This window comes from Hemitrygon akajei, unplaced genomic scaffold (genome assembly GCF_048418815.1).
Source record: "Hemitrygon akajei unplaced genomic scaffold, sHemAka1.3 Scf000037, whole genome shotgun sequence".
Lineage (NCBI taxonomy): Eukaryota > Metazoa > Chordata > Chondrichthyes > Myliobatiformes > Dasyatidae > Hemitrygon > Hemitrygon akajei.
In genome coordinates, this window is record NW_027331923.1 from 5,743,434 (window position 1) to 5,762,481 (window position 19,048).

Sequence of the window (19,048 nt, forward strand, 5' to 3'; positions counted from 1 at the left end):
ATACTGGATTAATTTGCGGGGGCAAGGAAATGATCATCCTGTTAAAGGTGTGCTGGATGACGGTTGGGGACATCACATGAAGAGTGTTTTTTGTTTTGGGTGGCTGGGTTCTTACCACGCTGGGAATATGGGTGTATTTGATGATACAATATGTCCCACTGTAGCTTTCTCTGTAACCCCACCTTGTTTTTTCCAATGATTTCAGTTGATTTTATGTTACACGATCCGATTCGGTTCTGCCTGAGAGTCTGTTGGTTCATCAGTATATTAATGAAAGTTATTATCATACAGTAACCATTTTTACAGATGAATCAAAAGATAAGTTAACTGGGGATGTTGGTGTGGCTGTTTTTGTGTGCCTGAATTGCAGGTAATAATAAAGAAATGACTTATAGCCGTTTATCAGCAAAGGAAGCCGAATTCTTTGCCAACAGTTTAGGCTTACAGTGGGTGGAGGAAATCGGTCCTTATAATTTGCTCAGAATACATTTCAGTTTTGATGAGTCTTAAACAGGTCATTCTGGCAGTAGGTCAGATTGACTGTTGGAAACTTGTCAAACGGTATTTCATATATAAAGTTTGATTTATATGTCTGCACATTATGGGCCCTGCACATCACACTGTTGAGGGAAATGATGGGGTTGACTGTTTAGCACCAAAAGCTGTTAAATGTTAAGCTGTGGATATAGACCTTCCACTTAGCAAATTAGAAGCTAAAGGGTTGGTAGTGTTAAGAATTGGGGGCTTATGGCAAGATGTAGGATAATGAACATAAGGACAGACACCTTTCCAGACTACATAAACCTGTTGGGTTTATAGAAGAAGGGCTTAAAACAAGGGAAGGAATGATATTGACATGACATAGAAATGTCCACACTATGCTTAATTATGCCTTGTAACTAATTGGAAAACTTCATTCTGTGTCGTGTACATTTTGTCATTGTGAAACTGTCGAAACATATACTATTTCAATGTGAAGCGTACAAGGCTGAAGAAAAATCAAATGCAGTCTTCAGTACAATCTTTGCTAGGGTAGATAGTTTTCAGATAAAAACTATTAAATTATGGGACTGACTTTAAATAAATTCACAGATTGAGCTGGAAAAGGCATGTAATAATTGTGTTAAACCTAAGGAAATGACATATAGGGTAGCAAAGGTGAGTGGGATGTTGGATTATTGGGATGCTCTTAAAATCCAACAAAAGGCAACGGAAAAAGCCATAAGAATGGTAAAGACGAAATATGAGGGCAAACTGGCCAATAATATAAATCAGGATACTAAAAGTTTAGTTTTCAGTTAGATGGAGAGTGAAAGGGAGATGAGAGTTGATACTGGACCACTGGAAAATGATGCTGGTGAAGTAGTAATGGGGGACAAAGAAATGGCAGATGAACTTAATGAACAATCTTCACTGTCTTTTCCGGTCAGCACCGCCCCCACTTGTCCCATTTAACCTGTCTCATTGTCCCATTAACCCCCGCAGCTGCTGCTGAATCCCCGGTGTTTCTGTTCGGTTGACGGATGCGGTGAACGAGTTAAAATTAATCGATCGACAATTCTCATCTCGTGTTTATTTCACTCCATAGAACCATAGAACACTACAGCACAGAAAACAGGCCATTTGGCGCTTCTAGTCTGTGCGGAAACTTTATTCCGCTCGTCCCATTGACCTGCACCCACTCCGTAACCCTCCAGACCTCTCCCATCCATGTATCTATCCAATTTATTCTTAAATCTTAAGAGTGAGCCCGCATTTACCACGTCAGATGGCAGCTCATTCCACACTCCCACCACTCTCTGAGTGAAGTTCCTCCTAATGTTCCCCCTAAAGCTTTCCCCTTTCACCCTAAAACCATGTCCTCTCATATTTATCGTTCCTAATCTAAATGGAAAGAACCTACTCGCATTTACTGTCTATATCCCCCATAATTTTGTAAACCTCTATCAAATCTCCCCTCATCCTTCTATGTTTCAAGGAATAAAGTCCTAACCTGTTCAATCTTTCTCTGCAACTCAACTCCTGAAGACCTGGCAGCATCCTAGTAAATCTCTGCACTCTTTCAATCTCTCCAACCTCTCCATGGATACCTCATGTCTGAACTTTCTGAACTAACCTCCCATGTGGGACCTTGTCAAAGGCCTTACTAACGTTCACGTAGACAACATCTACAGCTTTTCCTTCACCTACTTTGTTGGTAACCTCCTCGAAAAACTCTACAACATTCATTAAACATGATCTACCATGCACAAAGCCATACTGACTATCCTTAATCAGCCCTTGGCTGTCCAAATACTTGTAAATCCGATCTCTCAGAACACCTTCCAATAACTGACCTACTACTGATGTCAGGACCACTGGCCTGTAATTACCTGGTTTACTATTGGAGCCTTTTTTAAACAACGGAATAACATGAACTACCCTCCAATCCTCCGGCACTGCATCCGTGGCTGAGCACATTTTAAATATTTCTGTCAGGGCCCCTGCAATTTCTACTCTAGTCTCTCTCAAGGTCCGAGGAAATATCAAGTCAGGCCCGGGGGATTTATCTACCTTTATGCACTTTAAGGCAGCAAGCACCTCCTCCTCTTTAATCTACAAATCTTCCATGACACTACTGCTTGTTTCCCTTCCTTCCATTTACACTATGCCAGTTTCCTGAGTAAATACTGATACAAAAAAACTGTTTAAGATCTCCCCCATCTCGTAAGGCTCCACACATAGACGACCACTCTGATCTTCTAGGGGACCAATTTTGTCCCTTACTATCCTTTTACTCTTAATATACTTGGAGAAACCCTTCGGGTTTACCTTCACATTATCTGCCAAAGCCACCTCATGTCTTCTTTTTTTCCTTCCTGATTTCCTTCTTTAGTATTTTCTTATGTTTTCTATACTCATTTGCTTTTTGTTGCCTCTACCTGCTATACACCTCTCTCTTTTTCTTAACGAGATCACCAGTATCCCCTGAAAACCAATGTTCCCTATGCCTGTTAACTTTGCCTTTAATTCTGGCAGGAAGATGCAAACTGCACTCTCAAAATTTCACATTTGGAGGCATTCCACTTACTAAACACATCCTTGCCAGAAAAAAAAACTTATCCCAATCCACTCTTCCTAGATCCATTTTCATTTCCACAAAATTGGCCCTTCTCCAATTTAGAACCTCAACTCGAGGACCAGACCCATCCTTATCCATAATTAATGTGAAACTAATGATATTATGGTCACTGGACCCAAAATGTTCGCCTACACATACTTCTGTCACCTGACTGTCTGGTTTCCTAATAGGAGATCAAGTATTGCATCCTCTCTCGTAGGTACCTCTATATATTGATTTAGAAAACTTTCCTGAAAACATTTCACAAACTCCAAGCCATCTAGCCCTTTTACAGTTTCGGAGTCCCAGTCAATATGAGGGAAGTTAAAATCCCCTACTATTACAACTTCCTGTTTCTTACATCGGTCTACTATATTTATACAGGTTTGCTCCTCCAATTCTCTCTGACTATTGAGCGGTCTATAATACACCCCTATTAGTGTGGTCACACCTTTCCCGTTCCTCAGCTCCACCCATATGGCCTCTGTAGACAAGCCCTCCGGGCTGTCCTGTCTACGCACAGCTGTGATATTTTCCCTGACTAGTAATGCCACTCCTCCCCCTCTATCACATCTGAAACAACGAATATTTCTATCATGTATAAACCTCTTACTAAAGGATTCTTATTCAAAACAGTATCCAACAAATCAGATTAATATATGTAAACTTAGAAAAGTATTTTTGTAAAAAATATCTAACCTGAAGATATTGCAGAAAGTGTGTATGAGAGAGAGAATATTTGCTAATTAACTCTTCAAAAGTCATCAATCGACCATCACAAAATAAATGAAAATAAAAATAAATAAATGCAAAAATACTGATCCCCTTAATCACTAAAAATTAAACAAGATTGGGAGAGAGAACTTAATATGACCTTTGTTAATGAAGATAGTCAATTCTTCTTTGATATGTGCCAATCAGTGTTTAATTCAATTTAAAATTGTTCACTTTTACTATTTAACTAAGGAGAGACTATCCAAAATATTTCCTAACATAGACAATTATTGCGATAGGTGTAAAACTGAAGTAGCCACTTTTTCACATATGTTCTGGTCATGTTCTTCATCAAAATCTTTTTAGAAATCTTTGATTTCCACAATTTCTAAAGTTCTGAAAATAAATTTACAACCTAATGTACAAACCTTTGATTTCTGTCTATACATGCAGTCCTCGCATGACCTTTATCCTCCTCCACCTCACTATCTGCTCTAACACTCTGGTTCCCCTCCCTCTGCAAATCTTTTTAACACCCCCGAGCAGCACTGGCAAATCTACCCGCAAGGATGTTAGTCCCCCTCCAGTTCAGGGGCAAATAGTCCCGTCGGAACAGGCCCCACCTTCCCGGGAACAAAGCCCAATTGTCCAGAAACATGAAGCCCTCCCTCCTGCACCATCTCCTTAGCCACGTATTTAGCTGCACTCTCCACTCATTAATATTTCCAGGGACTTTACTCCTGACGCCGGTCCCGGGACCCGACCCGTTTACAGACCCGGAGCGGAACCGGAGCAGATTCTCAGCCACTGGTTTGCATCCCCAGCCCGGAAGAAAGGATGAAGTTTCCCCGTGAATTTATTCCCAGTGAAGGTGTGGAGATGGGACTTGGTCTTCGTGTTGTAAAATGAAACTGTCCCGGACTCGTAACTGAGATAAACTCCCACCCTCCCGGGGATGGGACCGGCAGGGAGACGGGACTCGGGGGAGGGGAGACCACAGAACACGTCATAATCCCGATATAACACGTCACCACGTCGCCCGATGATCCAAAATCCGGTCTCCGGTCTCAGACTGAACCATCCCTTCCTCTCCACAGACTCTGCGGCGACTCCCAGCCACCAGTCCCGGTTTCCCGTCACCTCCACCTCCCAGTAATGTCTCCCCGATGTGAATCCCTCCGATCCTAGCACACAAACCCAGTGTGTGAATCTCTTCCCGGTGTCAGGGAGATTCTTCTGGGTCTGGGTCCATCTCACACTCTTCCGATCCTCAGACACCTCGAGACACGGATGCGCCGTTTCCACATCCAGGGTGACAGAGACTGGGGGGAGAAGCAGAGAATTAGAGAGTCCCCGGGGATCGGGGGGAGACTCAGGCAGCGCGGCCCCGGGGATCGGGGGGAGACTGGACAGCGCGGCCCCGGGGATCAGGGGGAGACTCAGGCAGCGCGGCCACGGGGATCGTGGGCAGACTCGGACAGCGCGGCCCCGGGGATCGGGGGGAGACTCAGGCAGCGCGGCCACGGGGATCGGGGGGGAGACTGGACAGCGCGGCCACGGGGATCGGGGGGGAGACTCGGACAGCGGAGCCCCGGGGATCGTGGGCAGTCTCGGACAGCGCAGCCCCGGGGATCGGGGGGAGACTCGGACAGCGGGGCCCCGGGGATCGGGGGGAGACTCAGACAGCGCGGCCCCGGGGATCGGGGGGAGACTCGGGCAGAGCGGCCGCGGGGATCGGGGGGAGACTCGGACAGCGCGGCCCCGGGGATCGGGGGGAGACTCGGACAGCGCGGCCCCGGGGATCGGGGGGAGACTCAGGCAGCGCGGCCACGGGGATCGGGGGGGAGACTGGACAGCGCGGCCACGGGGATCGGGGGGGAGACTCGGACAGCGGAGCCCCGGGGATCGTGGGCAGTCTCGGACAGCGCAGCCCCGGGGATCGGGGGGAGACTCGGACAGCGGGGCCCCGGGGATCGGGGGGAGACTCAGACAGCGCGGCCGCGGGGATCGGGGGGAGACTCGGGCAGCGCGGCCGCGGGGATCGGGGGGAGACTCGGACAGCGCGGCCCCGGGGATCGGGGGGAGACTCGGATAGCGCGGCCCCAGGGATCGGGGGGGAGACTCGGACAGCGCGGCCCCAGGGATCGGGGGGGGAGACTCGGACAGCGCGGCCCCGGGAATCGGGGGGGAGACTGGACAGCGCGGCCACGGGGATCGTGGGCAGACTCGGACAGCGCGGCCCCGGGGATCGGGGGGGGGGGGGGGAAGACTCGGGCCTCAGGCGCGGTCGGGTTGCCGACACGAACCTTTGATTCGACAAAAGCAGATGTCTCCACAAGGGTTTTCCGCTGGACAGGGGAAACATCCTCCCTCACTCCTGCCTGTTGACCCCTGAAAGAATTTTGTGTTTCCATGAGATCTCCTCTCATTCTTCGAAACTGGTAACAGAGAACATAGAGCAGTACAGCACAGGAACAGACCCTTCATACAATGTTCACATTCATTTGCGAGTGTGAAGTGGGGCAGTGTGATGGTTTGTGACAGTAAAGGAGGTGATAATGGGAACCAGTAGGGGAGAGATGAAAGGCAGATTGAACCAGGAGGGGGAGGGGTGGAAAGCCCGTGGGTGAACTGTGTGTGTAGACGTAATGAGAAGCTGGAGGGGGCAAAGATGGCAGATGAGGATGACTTTGTCCCCTTTCCCACAACCCCATCCCCCGTAGCCCCTCATTAGGACAGGGGATGAATGTGCAGGAACCCTTAATCAACACAGGTCCTGATAAAGTGTTTCAGTCTGAACCGTGGACTGTTTACTCTTTTCCATAGGAACTTCCCGGCCTGCTGTTCCCCCAACAATTTGTGTGTGTTACTCTGCTTTAAATATACTCAATTATTTGGCCTCCACAGCTGCCTGTGGCAGATTCACTATCCTGTGGATAAAGGAATTCCTCCTCATCTCTGTCCTAAATGGACATCCCTATAGTCGGAGGTTGTGCTTACCGTTCTCGACCCACCCACATCCTCCCAACATCAACTCTCTCCAGACAGGTGTCAGAGAGATCTGGCGAGACCCTTCATCAGGACCTGTGTAGCTTGGATTACCAGCATCTGCAGATTATCTCATGTTTGATTTTTAAAGCAGAAGTTAATAAGTAAACTTCTTGATTAGTCAGAGTCTCAAAAGTTATGGGAAGGAGGCAAGAGAATAGGGTTGAGAGGGATAATAAATCAGCCATTCTTCTAAACTCGCGTGAGTACAGGCCCAGAACCATCAAACACTCCTCATATGTTAACTCTTTCATTCCCGGAATTATTCATGTGAATCTCCAATACCAGCACATGTTTTCCGATAGAAGGGACCCAAAACTGCTCACATACTCCAAGTGTGGTCTCACCAATGCCTTATAAAACCTCAGCATTACATCCTTGCTCTTGTATTCTAATCCTCTCGAAATGAAAGCAAACATTGAGTTTGCCAATCTTACCACTGACACAAACTGCAAGTTAACCTTCAGGGAATCCTGCACAAGGACACCCATGTCCCTTTGCACCTCTGATTTTTGAGTTTCCACCCTGTTTACAGAATTGTCTATGTCTTTATTCCTTCGACCAAAGTCATACCTGCCTAAGTTTGTACCTGTCAAACTCTACCTGTGCTACAAGATCCTTATTCCGTATATTGGTGCATTCAAATAAGACCATAAGACAAAGCAGCAGAAGCCGGCCATTCGGCCCTTCGAATCTGCTCCGCCATTTGATCATGAGCTGATCCATTCTCCCATTTAGTCCCACTCCCCCACCATCTCACCATGACCTTTGATGCCCTGGCTACTCACATACCTATCAATCTCTGCCTTAAATACACCCAAAGACTTGGCTTCCACTGCCGCAAGAAATTCACAGATTCACCACCCTCTGGCTAAAAAAATTTCTTCGCATCTCCCTTCTGAATGGGTGTCCTTCAATCCTTAAGTCATGCTCTCTTGTACTAAACTCCCCCACCATGGGAAACAACTTTGCCACATCCACTCTGTCCATGCTTTTAAACATTCGACATGTTTCTGTGAGGTTCCCACTCATTCTTCTAACCTCCAAGGAGTACAATCCAAGAGCGGTCAAATGTTCCTCATATGTTAACCCTCGCATTCCCGGAATCATTCTAGTGAATCTTCTCTGAACCCTCTCCAATGTCCGAACATCCTTTCTTAAATAAGGAGCCCAAAACTGCACACAGTATTCCAAGTGAGGTCTTACCAGTTCCTTATAGAGCCTCAACATCACATCCCTGCTCCTATACTCTATTCCTCTAGAAATGAATGCCAACATTGCATTCGCCTTCTTCACCACCGACTCAACCTGGAGGTTAGCCTTAAGGGTATCCTGCACGAGCACTCCCAAGTCCCGTTGCATCTCAGAACTTTGAATTCTCTCCCCATTTAAATAATAGTCTGCCTGTTTATTTCTTCTACCAACGTGCATGACCATACACTTTTCAACATTGTATTTCATTTGCCACTTCTTTGACCATTCTTCCAATCTATCCAAGTCTCTCTGCAGACTCTCTGTTTCCTCAGCACTACTGGCCCCTCCACCTATCTTTGTATCATCAGCAAACTTAGCCACAAAGCTATCTATTCCATAATCCAAATCGTTGATATACAATGTAAAAAGAAGCGGCCCCAACACGGACCACTGTGGAACACCACTGGTAACTGGCAGACAACCAGAATGGGATTCTTTATTCCCACTCTCTGTTTCCTGCCAATCAGCCAACGCTCTATTGACATATGTAACTTTCCCGTAATTCCATGGGCTCTTATCTTGTTTAGCAGCCTCATGTGTGGCACTTTGTCAAAGGCCTTCTGAAAATCCAAATACACAACATCCACTGCATCTCCCTTGTCTAGCCTACTTGTAATTACCTCAAAAAATTTCAATGGGTTTGTCAGGCAGGATTTTCCTTTAAGGAAACCATGCTGAGTTTGGCCTATCTTGTCATATGCCTCCAGGTACTCCGTAACCTCATCCTTGACAATTGACTCCAGAAACTTCCCAACCACCGATGTCAAGCTAACAGGTCTATAATTCATGTTTTGCTTCCTTGCCCCTTTCTTAAATACCAGAGTGGCATTTACAATCTTCCACTTCTCCGGAACCATGCCAGGGTCTATTGACTTTTGAACAATCATTGCTAATGCCTCTGCGATCTCCACAGCTACTTCCTTCAAAACACATGGGTGCTTTCCATCTGGTCCTGGAGATTTATCTACCCTTAGACTATTCAGCTTCCTGAGTACTTTCTCTGTCGTAATTGTTACTGCGCACACTTCTCTTCCCTGACACCCTTGAGTGTCTGCAATACTGCTGATATCTTCCTCAGTGAGGACTGATGCAAATACTCGTTCAGTTCCTCAGCCATCTCCTTATCTCCCATTACAATTTCTCCAGCATCATTTCTATCGGTCCAATATCCACTCTCACCTGTTTTTTTACTCTTTATATACTTGAAAAAGCTTTTAGTATCTTCTTTGATATTATTTGCCAGCTTCATTTTATAGTTCATCTTTTCCCTCTTAATGGCCTTCTTAGTTTCCTTTGGTAAGCTTTTAAAAACTTCCCAATCCTCTGTCTTCCCACTAATTTTTATTTCCTTGAATGCCCTCTCCTTTGCTTTTACTTTGGCTTTCACTTCTCTTGTTAGCCACGGTCGGATCGTGTTTCCATTCGAAAATTTCTTCTTTTTTGGAATATATCTGTCATGCACATTCGTCACTTTGCGCATAAACTCCAGCCACTGCTGCTCTGCCGTCCTCCCGCTAGTGTCCCTTTCCAGTCAAATTTGGCCAGTTCCTCTCTCGTGCCACTGTAATTTCCTTTACTCCACTGCAATACTGACACATCGGATTTCGGCTTCTCTTTCTCAAATTTCACAGTGAACTCAATCATGTTACGATCACTGCCTCCTAACGGTTCCTTCACCTCAATCTCTCTAATCACCTCTGGTTCATTACACAATATCCAATCCAGTACCTCTGATCCCCTAGTGGGCTCAACAACAAGCTGTTCTGAAAAGCCATCTCGTAGACATTCTACAAATTCTCTGTCTTGAGATCCAGTGTCGACCTGATTTTCCCAATCCACTCGCATGTTAAAATCCCCACAATTATCATAACACTGCCCTTATGACAAGCCTTTTCTATTTCCTGTTGTAATTTGTAGTCCACCTCACTGCAGCTGTTAGGAGGCCTGTAGATAACTGCCATCAGGGTCCTTTTACCCCTGCGATTTCTTAGCTCAACCCATAAAGATTCTTCCGATCCTATGTCACCACTTTCTAATGATTTAATATCATTTCTTACCTATAAAGCCATGCCACCCCCTCTGCCTACCTGCCTATCCTTCCGATACACCGTGTATCCTTGGACGTTCAGCTCTCAGAGACATGCATCCTTTAGCCACGTCTCAGTGATGGCCACAAAATTATACCTGCCAATCTGTAGCTGTACGACAAGATCATCCACCTTATTCCTTATGCTGTGTGTATTTAAGTATAACACCTTAAGTCCAGTATTTGATACTTTTTGTTTTGATTGCACTGCAACTCATCCCAGTGGCTGCAAATTTGCCCCATCACCTGCCTGTCCTTCCTGACATCTTTACTGCTCAGTATCTTAGATTTATTTCTGTTTTCCCCCTCCTCCACTCTATCATTCCGGTTGACCATCCCCCTGCCAAATTAGTTTAAACCCTCCCTAACAGCTCTATTAAACATTCCCGCTATGGTTCAGGTGTAACCCGTCCTTTTTGAACAGGTAATACTTCCCCCTGAAGAGATACCAATGATCCAAGAATCTGAAGCCCTGCCCCCTGCACCAGTCTCTCAGCCACGCATTCATCTGCCTGATCCTACTATTCTTGCCCTCGCTAGCACGTGGCACAGGTAGCAATCCTGAGATTACTACCCTGCATGTCCTGCTTCTCAGCTTCATTCCTAACTCCCGGAAATCTCTCTTCAGGACCTCTTCCCATTTCCTCTCTATGTCATTGGTACCAACATGTACCAAGACAGCTGGCTGCTCGCCCTCTCCCTTCAGAATATTCTGGACCCGATTCGAGACATCCCGTACCCTGGCACCTGGGAGGCAACACACCATGCGGGTATCTCTACCAGGCTCACAGAATCTCCTGTTTGTTCACCTGACTGTGGAATCCCCTATGACTACCGCATTCCTCTTCTCCCTCCTTCCCTCCTGCACAACAGCGCCAGGCTCAATGCCAGAGACCCAGTCACCGTGGCCGTCCCCTGTCAGGTCATCACCCTCAACAGCATCCGAAACGATATACTTGTTGCTGAGGGGGGCAGTCACAGGGGTGCTCTCCACTATCCGGGCATTTCCCTTCCCTCTCCTGACAGTCACACAGTTTTCTGACCCCTGTAGCCTAGGGATGACTACCTCCCTGTAGCTCCTGTCTATCACCTCTTCATTTTCTCTAATAAGCAGTAGGTCATCAAGCTGCAGCTCCAGATCCCTAACACGGTCTCCGAGGAGCTGAATCTCGGTTCACCTGGTGCAGATGTGGCTATCAGGGAGGCTGGAGGTCTCCCAGGATTCCCACATCTGACGCCCTGAACAAAGCACTAACCCTGCAGACATGCTACCTAATTCTACAGGAATGAAACAAAGAAAGATAGGTCTACTCACCCACTTACTTCACCAAACACACAAACTTTTTAAACCGTTAGCTAATGTGCCCTGCTGTTCCCCCGTCCGTCCGGGCCGATTTGCCAAGGGGAGAAAAAGAGTCTGTGCCTCGCTCTCGCCTCTTCCCGTTACCGCCTAAGCCCGTTGAGCCAAAGCCCTACACTCTGCTGCCACCCACTCCGCTGCCCGCTGTATAGGGTGGTCATCTTTTTAAACTCCCCGCGCTGTCCTGCGCAGTCTCGCCGTTCTTGTACGCAAAGTTTTTTTTAAAAACTGTCTTCCTTCAGAATTTAGCTCCCACGCCGCCCTTCTTGTCCCAATCTAAAAAACACCTTCAGTCCTGTATTCATCAGCCTATTCCACACTGTCCACATGAAATTCAGCAAGGCCTTTGATGTCGATGATAGACCACACTTGGAGCATTGTCTGCATTTCCGGTTCCCGAATATGGGGAGGATGTCATTACACTGGACAGGAGGCTTCAGGAGGATGTTACCAGGACTGTGGGCTTGGGTTAAAAGCAGAGAGTGGATAAGCTTGGGCTATTCAGCTGTACTGTCGGATGTTCAGGTATGACCCCTTATCAAGGTAAATAATTCATAAGGAGCTTAAATAATGTTTCTTTTTCCAAGAAATGGGAGTACAGAACCAGAGGCCTCAGATTGAAAGTGAGATGGGAAATTTTTCTGAGTGGTCTATCGGGTTACATTCTCATAGAGAGGGAGGTTGGTAAATGGAATTTGCCCTCAGACCTGTAGAAACAGGTAAAAATAAAATATTTTAAAATAAATTTGGGCAGGTACACAGATGGGAAATGGTTAGAGGGATGGGGGGGGGGGCAAACACACACAAATGGGCCATGCTCAAGAAGACATCTTAGTCTTGCAGATTGATGAAGTGGGCCGTGCGTTCAACGCCCGTCAAACCCTCCCAGATCATCCTCCTGAGGAATCTCACCCCGGAGTCTGTCTGTGAAGTGTTGATGTGACGTCACGTCAGAGGGCAGCTCAGTGCCACAGAACAGACAGACCGGGTAAGGACGGCAGATTTCAATCAGAAATTGGAATTTGTGCCTGTTTCTGTGGACGTGTGTCGCACTCTGATAGTATATCGTGTGTGTGTGTGTGTGTGTGTGTGTGTGTGTGTGTGTGTGTGTGTGTGTGTGTGTGTGTGTGTGTGTGTGTGTGTGTGTGTGTGTGTGTGTGTGTGTGTGTGTGTTGATTGTGGTAAATTTCCGTGTGGTGTGTATACGCATTGAAGGAGAGTGTGCACATTGAAGAATTTGTATGTACAGTGTGTCATCACATGTCTGGTGTGTGTTGACAATGTGTCACACGTGTTTGAGTTGTTTATTTGAATAAATGACTGTCTCTGAAGAGACTGGTTTCCAGGTTACTGAGGGAAATAACAATGTACATTGCTGAGGCTCTGACTACAATCTGCCAATCCTTCCTGTGTATGTTGGTGAGGGAGCTTTGCCAGGCCGGTTATGCTGTGTGTGCTTCTCCCAAGATGAAATCTTGACCCATGTCAATGCTTGTTGGTGTGTCCGAGCTCATTCTCACAATGCTTCAATGTAGTGGTCTGATAACCATAAGACATAGGAGCAGAATTAGGCCATTTGCCCATCGAGTCTGCTCCGCCATTCAATCATGGCTGATCCTTTTTTTCCCTCCTCAGCCCCACTACCTGGTCTTCTCCCCGTAACCTTTTATGCTGTGTCCAATCTAGAACCTATCAAGCTCTGCCTTAAATACACACAACAAGTTCCACAAATTCACCAGCCGTTGGCTCATATTTCTTCGCATCTGTTTTAAATAGACCCCCCTCTATCTTGAGGCTGTGCCCTCTTGTCCTAAACTCCACCACCATGGGAAACATCCATTGCATCCCCTTTATCTATCCTACTTGTAATCTCCTCAAAGAATCCCAACAGATTTGTCAGGCAGGATATTCCCTTAACCAAGCCATGCTGACTTGTCCTATCTTGTCCAGTGTCACCAAGTATTCCATAACCTCATACTTAACAATTTCTTCCCAACCACAGAGGTGAGGCTAACTGTCTATAATTTCCTTTCTGCTGCCTTCCTCCTGACTTAAAAAGTTAAGTGACATTTGCCATTTTCCAGTCCTCTGGCACCATTCCAGGGTCCAATGATTTTCGAAAGATCATTTGAAATGCCTCCAAAATGTCTACCACAACCTCTTTCAGAACACTAGGGTGCAGTTCATCTGGTCCGGGTGACTTATGTACCTTTAGGTCTTTCAGCTTTTTGAGCACCTTCTCCCTTGTAACAGTAACTGCACTCACTTCTCTTCCCTCACACCCTTCAACATTTGGCACAGTACCAGTGTCTTCCGCAGTGAAGACTGATGCAAAATATTTGGTTTATCTGCCATCTCTTTATCCCGCGTTATTATATATATCCGGCCTCATTTTCTAGCGTCCTATATCCACTCTCATCTCTGTTTTATTTTTTTACAATACTTGAAAAACAATTTGATATTGTTTGCTAACTTGTTTTACAAAGACAGGTGTGTAAAAAGGGCCTGAAGGATCTTTGTAGACCAGAGTCACCCCAACCACAAACTGTACCAGTTGCTACCATCCAGGATACGGTACTGCAGCATAAAAGCCAGGAGCAACAAGCTCCGGGACAGCTTCTTCAACCAGGCCATCAGACTGATTGACTTGTGTGGAAACAACAATATTTCTATGTTATATGAACTAGCCTGTTGTACATATTATTCATTATAAATTACGATAAATTGCACATTGCACATTTAGGTGGAGACATAACTTAACGATTTTTACTCCTCATGTAAGGATGTAAGTAATAAAGTCAATTCAATTCAAATCAATTTATTGTTTATTTTTTCCCACCCAATCATCCTTTTAGTTCCTCTCTGTAGATATTTAAAAGCTGCCCAATCCTCTGTCTTCCTACTAATTTTTGTTTAGTTGTATAACCTCTCTTTTGCCTTTACATTAACTTGTCTTCCCTTATCAGCTACGGTTTATATTTTGCAATTTGAGTATTTATTTATTTTTGGAATACATCTATCCTTCACCTTCCTCATTTCCCCAGAAACTGACACCATTTCTGCTCTGCTCTCATCCCTGCCAGCATCTCCTTCCAATTTGCTTTGGTCAACTCCTCTCTCAGACCACTGTAATTTATTTTACTCCTCTGAAATACTACAACGTCAAGACTTTACTTTCTCCTTATCAAATTTCAAGTTGAACTCAGTCATGTTGTGAGCACTGCTTCCTAAGGTTTCTTTTAACTACTCACCTCTGGTTCAATACATAACACCCAATGCAGTAGAGCTGTTCCCCGAGTAGGTTCAATGACAAACTGCTCTAGAAAGTCATCACATTGCATTCAACAAACTCACTCTCTTGAGTTCCTTTACCAAACTGATTTTCCCAATTGCCCTGCATGTTGAAATCTCCCATGATTATCATAACATTATCCTTTTCATCAGCCTTTTCTATTTCCAGTTGTAATCTGTGGGCCTCATCCCACTGACTGTTGGAAGGCCTGTATATGACTGCTGTCAGTGTCATTTTTACTTTTCCTTACCTCAACCCACAAGGATTCAACATCTTCCAATCCTATGTCACATCTTGCTGCTGATTTACCAGCAGAGCCACACCACCCCATCAGCCTTCCTTCCTTCCTTCCTCTGATACATTGTGTAACCTTGAACATTCAGCTCCCAACTACAACCATCTTTCAACCACGTTTCCGTGATGGCCACAACATCATACCTGACAATCGGTAATCGTGCAACAAGATCATCCACCTTATTTCTCATACTCCATGCATTGAGATATAACACTTTGTGTACTGTATCTGTTACCCTTTTTAATTCTGCATCACTAATGCACTGATACTCACCCTGCTGGCTGCAATTTTGTCCTCTCATCTGTCCGCCCTATCTGACAGTCTGACTGCAGGCTATCTTTGCATTTTTTACCATCAGTCCTATCTCTTCACTCCAGTTCTAAACCCCACCAAATTAGTTCAGACCCTCCCCGACAGCTCTATCAAACCTCTCTGTGAGAATATTGTTCTCCCTCGGGTCCAGGTGCGACCCATCCCTTTTGAGCAGGTCATTCCTCCACCAGAACAGATCCCAATGATCCAAGAACCTGAATCCCTGTCCCCAGAACCATCTTCTCAGCCATGTTTATCTGTCAAATTATCCTGTTTCTACCCTCACCAGCACGTGGCACAGGCAGCAATCCAGAAATTACAACCCTGGGGGTGCTGCTTCTGAGCTTTCTACCAAGCTAGCCAGATTCTTTTCAGGACCTCTTTGTTTTTACTTCCTATGTAATTGGTCCCAAAATGCAACAAGATGGCTGACTCTTCACCCTCCCTCTCTAAATGCTGCAGACATGATCGGAGACATATCTGACCCTGGCACCTAGGAGGCAACATACCATTCGGGTGTCCAATTCACGTCCATACATTCTCCTGTCTGTCTCCTGACAATTGAGTCCCCTATCACGACCACTCCCCTCTTCTGCCTCTAACAACAGTGAGAGATGCTGATCCGGAAGGGGGAAGACCTGTGTCAGTCAGAGTCTGCACTCACAGGGCACATGAAGGACTTGTGTATTTTCCTGACAATCCCGGTCACCACACTGATAACCGCTTTTATTCCCTACAATATCATCAAGTCAGTATTAAATTCCCAGCTCCTGTGGTAGGATTCAAATTCATGTCCTGGTGTGTTAGTGCAGTGTGTCTGGAATCAGGACACAGTGGTTCATCTGCCAGTCCCGTGTATTGGTTGTATTGTGACCCTGTGCTGCTGTGTCCAGGGGCCTGACATCTCCAGCTGACCATGTGACTGTGATGCCTCCCAGTGGGTGGGGTTGATGTGAAATACACTTCAGTTCCCCTTCAGTCCATTATCACAGCCAATCCTTGCTTCAGCTTATAAATTAATGGTGTTTCATGAACAAGGAAAAATGAATCTTTGTAAGTTTTACCTCGGTTAATGGCATCAAGTGTTTCTCTCAGCACTGTGTTCAACAAATAGAAGCGATCGAATTTTTCAACTGGTAGGGCCTCATCTGTCACTGACAATTCCTGGACATCGTCACTAATTCTGTAAATATTAAACTGCTGGTGATAAACTGGAATTTTGAAGTACTTTACAAATCCATACAGGGTTTCAGTAAAGAGCATGTCCTACCTCCTGTTTCGATGAGCTTCCTCCTGAAATAAATAAAAGCACAAATCTGATTAGACTTGGACTTAATATCCACATCCTGAATTTCATCCAAATCATTACAAGGTGTTGAAAGTTCCCACTCCCACAGTCACAAACACACACCAGCAATACAGAACCATGGGGAAAATTACAGGGAAAGTTGCTGAAAGTTAGACCATTACTGTGAGGATGGAACTGACAGGAAAGACAGGACAGGCTGTGCATTACCATCTGGATTAGACGTCAGAATGATAAAATGGAACAATTTAAGATTAGTGATGGATTTGATTGCGTGAAGGTGGAAAAAGTACCTCATTATGGCGAACTCGAGAGGACACAGGTGCTTGGAAGTAGTACGGAGGAGATGTCGGGTAAGTGTTTTGGAATGGGTGGAATGAGCTGCCGGCAACGAAGGTGGAGGTGGATACGATAGGGTCTTTCACAAGACTCCTACACAGGTACATGGAGCTTAGAAAAATAGAGAGCTATGGGTAACTCGAGGTAATTTCTAAAGTAAGTAGATGTTTGGCACAGAACTGTGGGCCAAAGAGACTGTATTGTGCTGTAGGTTTTCTTTGTTTCTATGTTTCTATTTATGGGGAAACCTTCAGTCAAAGATAAAATGCCAGGAGGTTTTTAATAAATCCCACAAAAAATTTAGTTAAGAGAATGTGAAACTCAGTGCCACAGAAGTGGTTAAAGTGGAACAGCAGAGATTGAATGTAATGGGGAGGCTGGATAAACACGTGAGGGACCAGGGTGTTCGGGGCAGTGTTGCTAGGTGCGGTGAGTAGGTGGTAGGAGGATTGTGCAGAGGGGAAATTGATAGAAGATGGACCGAATGGCCTGCTCATGACGGAGAATGGGACACAATCCCATGTAAAACTTATCCAAAAAAGTAGAGACAGTGAAAGTTTCTGTAATCTGATCGAAACCGGATATGGAGGATAAGTCTGATGTGTGGGTCACATTCTTTGTTCTCACTGATGGACAGAGAGACCCTCACACCCACCGCACCAGACACACTCACAGCCTGTGACTGGAACTGGGTGTTAATGGGAGTTTTAGAGGATATTTAATGCGGTAATTAAGGACACAATCAGCAGCTCTGTGTTATGATCAGAGTAAATCATTTCAGAAAAGATTACATTCTGTCCTGGGATGTACAGAAGTTGTGGAAGTCCAGTTTTGGGACAACAGCAATCCTGGATAGTTGCATCAATTGTCTGGTGAGAAACAGTTTACTGCCATTTGTAAATGCTGTGTGTAGGAGCAACACGTCTGTTTTCTATCTGCATTGTATTCTGTGTTATGTGTTTATTACGATAACCAGTCACGTGAGTGGGGACATGGTAAAAGTGAAGGGAATAAGTTACGTATTTGTACTTTGCTCTGGGCTATTTTGAGCCTGGGACTGGCAGATGCCATATCTTTTGTTGACAGATTAATTGCAGTTTAATTTACGATTAATTATGCTGAAATTTCATCGCTTAAATATTGTATGTTGCTGATAAAGGATCAAATATCTATCTCCGATATTTAGAATGTCATTAGCGGAGTGATTGGAGGTTCGTCATGCAAGGAGAACACTCTGTGTGAGGACACCAGCAGCGGCAATTGATTTGGTAGAATTGGCCGCTGTGCTGTGTTTATTTCAAATATACCACTGTTCATTTAGTTCAATTTCACAGAAATAAATTGAAATGTAATCCCTCACCTTGAGAAACATCACATTGTCTTTTTGATCCATCTGTTCCTTTAACTTAGTGATTTCCTCCTGAATAATCCTTATATTCTCTTGAATCTTAAGAAGATTTTTCTCCATTGGGTTGAGAATCCTCTTCTCTTCTTCCCTGAGATCCCTGAGTAAACTCTGCTCTTTCTCAGTGATAATCTGGCGCAGTTCAGCAAACTGGGATGTGATGTTGGTCTGAACACTGTGTGACTGTTTCTGTCAAATGAAAGGTGAAGATTAGTTTACTGCATTGCTGTGTTGTATTTCCTTATGACATAAAAGTGACCATTCGGTCCATTGGGGTCCATACTACTTCTGAGACATTCCCGTCAACCCCTTTCCCCCACATTTTCCTGAAACTTATTCTCCCTCAGTGACCCATTAACTACCAGCAGATTCACATCACTCTCCTCCACCTTCACAGGGTTAATTGTAATTAACCATTCATCCAGCATGTCCTTGGAATGTGTCTGAAACTGTCATGGCCACAGGGAGAGCATGCAAACTCCACAAAGACAGCAGCAGAGGTCAGGATCGAACCCAGGTCACGGGAGCTGCGATACT

General features: G+C 45.3%; 1 protein-coding gene across 1 annotated transcript in view; it reads right to left on the reverse strand.

The window, feature by feature from the left end:
* LOC140720160 (zinc-binding protein A33-like) overlaps positions 1-18,574 on the reverse strand; it is a 489,530-nt gene extending 470,956 nt beyond the window's left edge. The window contains exons 1-2 of the mRNA XM_073035044.1: positions 18,467-18,574; positions 16,732-16,754 (exon numbers count right to left, since the gene is read on the reverse strand). Coding sequence (XP_072891145.1) covers positions 16,732-16,754; positions 18,467-18,574 — 131 coding nt within the window. The remainder of the gene's footprint in view (positions 1-16,731; positions 16,755-18,466) is intronic.
* Positions 18,575-19,048: the final 474 nt, after the last annotated feature.